At 37.7% G+C, this 7160-nt stretch overlaps 1 protein-coding gene across 2 annotated transcripts in view; it reads left to right on the plus strand.

The window, feature by feature from the left end:
* The window catches only part of STAM2 (signal transducing adaptor molecule 2), a 50593-nt gene extending 43894 nt beyond the window's left edge, over nucleotides 1–6699 (plus strand). For both annotated transcript variants that reach the window (XM_068967662.1, XM_068967663.1), the window contains exons 13-14: nucleotides 2456–2625; nucleotides 4505–6699. In XM_068967662.1, coding sequence (XP_068823763.1) covers nucleotides 2456–2625; nucleotides 4505–4736 — 402 coding nt within the window. In that variant the 3' untranslated portion in view covers nucleotides 4737–6699. The remainder of the gene's footprint in view (nucleotides 1–2455; nucleotides 2626–4504) is intronic.
* The last annotated feature ends 461 nt before the right edge of the window (nucleotides 6700–7160 follow it).

A 7160-nucleotide genomic window follows, 5' to 3' on the forward strand; every position in this document is an offset into this window, starting at 1 on the left:
TGAGGGGAGTTCTGTTCTTCAGAAGGTTTTGTAAATATAAATCCTTTGATTTAGGACAGAGCCTGGCATGTCAGGAATCTTCCAGATGAGGTACTGATGCTGTTCCTGTTGCTCAGCAAGCAAAATCTAACATTTATTTTAAATTTCTGTTAAGATTTCTTTAACTTCTATGATTATTAAAAAGGCCTAAAGAACGTATTTTGTTCCCAGATCATGCTTTATATTTTCTCAGATGTGCTTACACTGTTAAAAACCCACACAGGATGAGGATATGTTGCAGGTCTGTACATACAGGCTCCATGAGCCTTTCATGAACATCTTTTCCAGGGCTTTTTACGCCTTTTCTGCGCTTCCCAGCTGAAGTGAATATTATATTTCTCTGTATCCAGTATTCTGAAGCCTTTTTCAAATTTCAGCCAGTTAGCAGTTGATTTCAGAATGAGGTTGGATGAACAAATTTCATGTTAATGTATGAAAACTGGTATGTAAAGGAGTGTGTGAAGGAGACACCAAGGAGAAACAGAATGTGGATGCATAATCTAGGTGACTTGACACAACATAATTGTTAAGTAAAAAAAGAATAGTTACTATGGTAACTGTCACATCAGACAAGATGCATTTATCAAATATGCTGTTCCCCGAACTTCTGAAAACGATGAGAGTCATTACATGTGAGGGTAGAAAGGACTTCTGGATGCAAAAGACAGCTGGAGTTTATTCAGTATTGCTTCTGTTTATCTGCTGCTGCTGTGAACATGAAACAAAATAAAAAGTCTGTGCCATTGTGTTACAGGACTAGATGTTGTATTTACTCCTTTGTGTGTCTGAAAAGGGTTACTTGTCCTTCCTGTGTCAGATTTTTATGTTTAGTTGCATACTGTTTACAATCCATGTTTCGCTAAGCACAGCTTATTCCTTTAAAAAGTTAGCATTCTGTCTAGTTTGATTCTTCATAGAATGTTATCTATACTATTCACGCATAATAACATTTGAAATATTTAAAGTTCCTATTCTAATTTGAAAAAGAAAAGTTCATACTAGAAAAAGTTAGAGTAACACACCATTAGCTGCATCTGTGAAGGCCATTCAGGAATCCTAATGTGCAGAAGAGGTCCACTCCCACCATCTTAGCCTGCTGTCAATGGGCTGTGTGTGTCTGCTAAGGAGGTAGTATGATTTTTTTTTTCCTTTTAAAATTTTTGGCTGCACTGCACAGCTTAGTTCCCCAACCAAGTGTCAGACCCATGCCTTCAGCAATGAAAATATGGAGTCCTAACCACTGGAAAGAAAGTGAAAGTCGCTCAGTTGTGTCCAACTCTTTACAACCCCATGGACTATACAGTCCATGGAATTCTCCAGGCCAGAATACTGGAGTGGGTAACTTTTCCCTTCTCCAGGGGATCTTCCCAACCCAGGGATCGAACCCAGGTCTCCCACATTGCAGGTGGATACTTCACCAGCTGAGCCACCAGGGAAGCCCAAGAATACTGGAGTGGGTAGCCTATCCCTTCTCCAGCAGATCTTCCTGACGCAGGAATTGGACTGGGGTCTCCTGCATTGCAGGCGGATTCTTTACTAACTGGCTCTCAGGGAGGCCGCCTAACCATTGGACTGCCAGGGAATTCCCATGATTATAGTTGTCAATGTAGTAACTGATCTGGCATTTCTAGAATTCTAAATTTTCATGTTTTTGGTCTTTGCTTTAAAAATAGCTTAGTTTAAAACTGGTGTGATGATAGTTACTGTATGATACTTGTTAAACATGCAATTATTTTGAATGTTGTATTTTGTTAGCAGGTTGTAGATCCTGTCCTGAAAGAGATGTTACCCTGGAAATTAAGTAGGGCACACATACATATAAATATCCAAAGAGACTTAGACCATGTTGCTAGTTCTTAAGGGCACATCTTCTTTACCCAGAATTCTTCTCTCCTTTTGTCCTGTCTGTCCTGCAGGAAGGATGAAGGAGGCATTGCCAGAGAGGGCCTGCCTTGATACCACTTATCCTTCAACTTAAAGTTTCATTCTTAAGAAGTTGAATAAGGCACCCTGAGATAGGGGTGAAGAAGGTCATCTCTGTCATGGTGACTTGAAGTGATACTGTGCTGACTTGAAGGGAGTATATAGTCTTCTGTGGCTCGACAGCAAGACATATTACCTAGTAATAGACAGCCTAGATGAATTCCAACCTGCTGCTTAAAAATACACCACCTCCCTTCCTTTCATCCCACTGCAAAATAAAAGAATGAGCAAGTAAATCATAAACTTCCATGGATTTGGCACTGTGATGTGGAAGTGCTCCACATTGTATACCAGGGTGGACAGATTGGTGAAATCAGATTGCTCTCCAAAGAACTATAACATTTTATTTCATTTAAGTCTTTTAAAGTTTTAATGTATTGCTAGGCAGTAGTTTGGGAAATCAGTGAGTCAACCTTTTCTCCTTGGTTAACAGACATACCCAGTTCAACCACATGGTGGAAACTATATGGGTCAAAGTATTCACCAAGTCACTGTTGCCCAAAGCTACAGCCTAGGACCAGATCAGATTGGTCCACTGAGGTCTCTGCCTCCAACTGTGAATTCCTCAGTGACAACACAGCCTGCTCAAACTCCATACTTAAGGTAAGTTTTTGGGAACTGTTAATTTTGTAATTATATACATTAAATTTTCACAGATGTTCAGAATATGGGTAATTAGACCCTTTTCTTTATAATAATAATGCCCTCTTTTGCTGTTGAGATGACGTTTTAGAAGTGCTCATTCAAGATCCCACGAGATAGGAATGGTGCTATCTTAGCTTTGCTACCCATACCGACATGGTGCCCAGACATGGATTATAGTCTGGGTCTCTGGGAAAAAATACAGCTAACTTGGAAAAGGAAATGGCAAGCCACTCCAGTACTCTTGCCTGGAAAATCCCACGGATGGAGGAGGCTGGTAATCTACAGTCCATGGGGCCGCAAAGAGTCGGACATGACTGAGCGACTTCACTTTCACTGTCACTTCCCTTATAGAAGCCAAGCCAATGATATATTTAACACGATGCTATAATTAGTAGTCTCAGTGAAGACAGAAGTCGCAACCCACTCCAGTGTTCTGCCTAGGAAATCCCATGGACAGAGAAGCCTGGCAGGCTACAGTCCACGGGGTCGCAAAAGAGTCGACATGACCGAGTGAACAACAGCAAAGTAGTCTCAGACATATTTTAGGATGTGTATTCTTAAAAAGCAAAACCCTTCGCTGTTTTGACTCTTAAAAGAAGTATGTTTCAGCTGTGGAATTTGTCGTCTGATTTTTTTTATACTCTTCACTTCTATTCTGAAAACCATGTTTGAATCTTGCCTTCTGTTAACTTTGCTTAACAACCCAAAATGTCTATTTAGTACAGTCATATGTAATGATCTCGAAAGTCTCTTCCCACTCTTAAATTCCATGAGTATAAATTTTAGATATTATCTGGTAATTAAATAAATCTGTTCATACTGGTATTTAACTCAGTTAAAATGTAAAAATTTTGTTATCCTGAGTGACATTAGGAATTACAGAGAGAAAAACTATAGAGGAGTATAGACATTAATCTTCCTGTATTGAAGCAGTATATTTGGTGCAATTAAAAATTATAGCCACTGGGGAAGCCCCTTTTAAAAGTTACACTATGTTGGGACTTCACTGTGGTCCAGTGGTTGAGAATCCACCTTCCAGTGCAGGTGGCATGAGTTCGATCCCTGGTTCGGGAACTAAGATCCCACATGCCACGGGGCAGCTTAGCCCATGTGCCACAACTAAGGCTTGATGGAGCCAAATAGGTAAATAAATAAAAAATAAAAGCTACACTATAGTAATTATAGGAACAAATAGATGTCCTGCAGTTTGGTGTGATTTTCAACCTAGTAGGGATTTGGAATTTTTTTGTTTTGTTTTTGCATAGTGTTAATATAGTCTGTTGAAGGTAGACTCAGGTCCTGTGTGGATTCCACATTCTCCCTGCTTGTATTATTTTTATGTAGGGATTCAGGTTAAGCTACCAGGGGCAGCTTGGAAACGGCGCTACAGAGGAAAGTGTAAAGGGTGGGTAAGGAAACACAGTCTCCGCTGTGCTGACTGAGAGAAAGCGGACAGGGGAGAACAGGCCAAGGGCGTGCTTGAGCTGGGGTTCTGTTCTCACCACAGCTGGTCAAGGACACCAGGGGCCGAAGCAATCTGCGTCTCCTCGGAAGATTTCCACATGTTTTCCGTGAGAGATTTGGGGGAAAACTAAATTAGATAGACCTTATAATCCTATATTTTGTTTCACTTGGAGTACTTCCTTCTTCCCAAATATGGTAATTACATTAACAGTGTTGGATAGCTGGAGTGGTTAAATCCTAATCAGAGTAGTAGAGCTATATAAACTTAGAAATACGGGAAAGACATTTTTATTTTGTCACAGTGATTGATCTCCGACTGTAACGCAGACAATGCAAAGTAAATATGGTTTTCTTTTTAAAATTTTGTTTGCAGCACTGGACAAGACACTGTTTCCAATCCTACTTACATGAACCAGAACTCTAACCTTCAATCAGCTCCTGGTGCAGCTGTTTACACACAACAGATGGGGATGTCTGTGGATATGTCATCTTACCAGAACAGTACTTCCAACTTGCCGCAGTTGGCAGGCTTTCCGGTGGCAGTTCCAGCTCATTCAGTTGCACAGCAGCAAACAAATTACCATCAACAGCAGCCTCTCCTTTAAAATCAAACCAAGCATTTTCTTGAAAGCCTTCATAAGTGTACTGCTCAACCCTTGTGATTATAATCTGAAAATATTAACAGAAGGAAAAAAAAATTTTTCTCAACTGAAAAGACCCATGAATAAATAAAGCACAAAAACCTGTCTTATTTTATTATGCTATAAAAAGTTCTTTTCAAGTTCCAGCTTGTTTGAAGTCAGACTTTTGATCAGAGGCAGCTTCAAGTTGCTTCCAGTTAGTTTTTTCTTACTTTCAAACCTCTCTACACAAATCTGGACAAACAAATAAGTAGCCTTATGACACTAAACAACAAGAGATAGGAGCGCAGGAGTGTAAAAGGAAAGCACCATTTACCCCTAAATTGTGATGGTAATTGGGAAAGCACTGAAACCTTTAAGTACTTTTTGTCTGCTTTTTTTTTTTTCCCCCGTTTCCCACATACCATTGTTTAAAAAGGCAAACGTGTTTTTGTGCAAGCATTTAGCTTCCCTGCATATTTCCTTTGTTTCCTTAAATTGCAGTTGTGTTTGCATTACTGTCAGTTTTGCTCTCAGTGATGTGTTGAGTAATAATTAGCATAGAATTGTCTACAGAAGGAAGAGCACTTTGGGAGGAACAGAAATGTTTTCTGTTATTATTAGTGAAGACCAAGTAAATGCAGATGTGTGTTAAAGTGTTTAGCCAGTTCTCCAATCATCCCAACAGTGGGTTGAGGAATGCCCCATGAAACATTTCCATTCGCTGGAAAAAAAAAAAAACATTTTTTCCTACAAGGGTCCTTAGCATTTAGAATTGCCACTTAACCTTTTCAAGTGGTTTTGGCCAGCATCTAATGAAGATATAAGGTCTGTTTGGGTGGTTTTTTTTTTGATTGGTCAGTTGGTTTTGTTTTTCTGCAGCATGGTGTGCAGAGACACTGCATTTCCTTTTTCCAGACTATGTGAATTTGAGCTACGAGACATTCCTAATAACTTGATGCAGTGTATACCAGGCATGAATGATGTGTGTTTTTACTGATGTGTTGTTTTTTTGAAAGGTGGTTTGAAAGATTGTTGACAGTTTTGGCCATTGCTTTCAGAAGTAATCTTGAGCTTGTGGAATTTATAGGGAAGCCATCAAGACCGTTTTCCTGAAGCCTATGTTCTAGGTGAGTTTGAAATGCTAATATATTCCATTTACTTGGGAATTAGGTAGTAAACCAATAGGGATTGTTTTCTTTCCTAAGAATTTCCACCACTACTGCATCATCTGCCAACTTTTTAGACAGCACAAAATGTGAATACATATGCTCACAGATTGATGGTATTTCGACTGGGAGAAACAGTGGATAAAAGTGAAGTCTTTAAAAATTTAACTCGCAGGAATTCCCTCGCTCTCCATTGGTTATGACTTGGCGCTGTTACCACTGGGGTCCACATTCAAACCAAGATCCTGCAAGCTGCAAAAATAAATAAACTTGCATGGAAGCAAGATTTCTATATTGTTTTTTAAAGAAAGCCCTTAATCTTTATACTAAGAATCCATTTGAAGATAGTGCTCTGGAAATATTTGTCATTTCTGTATTTATAGAAATTCCATTATAAATATGTTCCTTTTTCAAAGAAACTATATTCTGGAAAAAAACTTTGAAAAACCTAATTTCTGTCATTGTCTTATTTCAGATATAAGTAACTGGAAAGAAACTTTTAACCATTCATATCTGTTTTCTGTTTTTATCCAGTATTTTCCTTCTATGTGAATTTAGTTATATACTTGTAAAAAATTCTAAAATAGCACCTTACTTTTTTGGAAATCAATCTTCTATAAAGAAAACAAAACAGAAAAACATTTACAAAACCTCTTGATAATAATTAACATTTGCATAATATATGAAAAATCTTACATTTTCCCCCCAAACAATATTTAATAAACAGTTATTTTAATGTTTGTGTAAATAATTTATGTATAATTGTGATCTGAGTTGTAAAAGCTTGATTCTGTGTAAGTCTTTGAATTACAATAAATACTGCACACCCACTAATTTGGGTTCTGCCATTTTTAAGTTCAACTAATGTAGTTTTGGAATGATATAACATGAAACGTGTATATAGTGTATATTGGCATTTATCTGTGAAATTTTATATATCTGGAAGTTTCTTCTCCCTTTTAAATTAAAAATAATTTTATTTTGGCCATACTGTAGTGAATTTTGTGTTACAGGTTGTTGATAGTATAAAAATGTTATTAAATCTGTGTACTGAGATGATATTTTTGGTGTTAATAAGAAAAACAGGGTTATTTTTCTTTCTTTTCATGATCTTATGGATGTGTTTAAGACCTGTTTATAATTAAATGTTTTCTGCCAAAGGAATTGTCTAACATCAGATTTCTGCATTAGGTTCATACTCACTATTTTATTTAAAAAATAAAAATAACTTCTATTTTTT

The sequence above is a fragment of the Capricornis sumatraensis genome, chromosome 3 (assembly GCF_032405125.1).
Source record: "Capricornis sumatraensis isolate serow.1 chromosome 3, serow.2, whole genome shotgun sequence".
Lineage (NCBI taxonomy): Eukaryota > Metazoa > Chordata > Mammalia > Artiodactyla > Bovidae > Capricornis > Capricornis sumatraensis.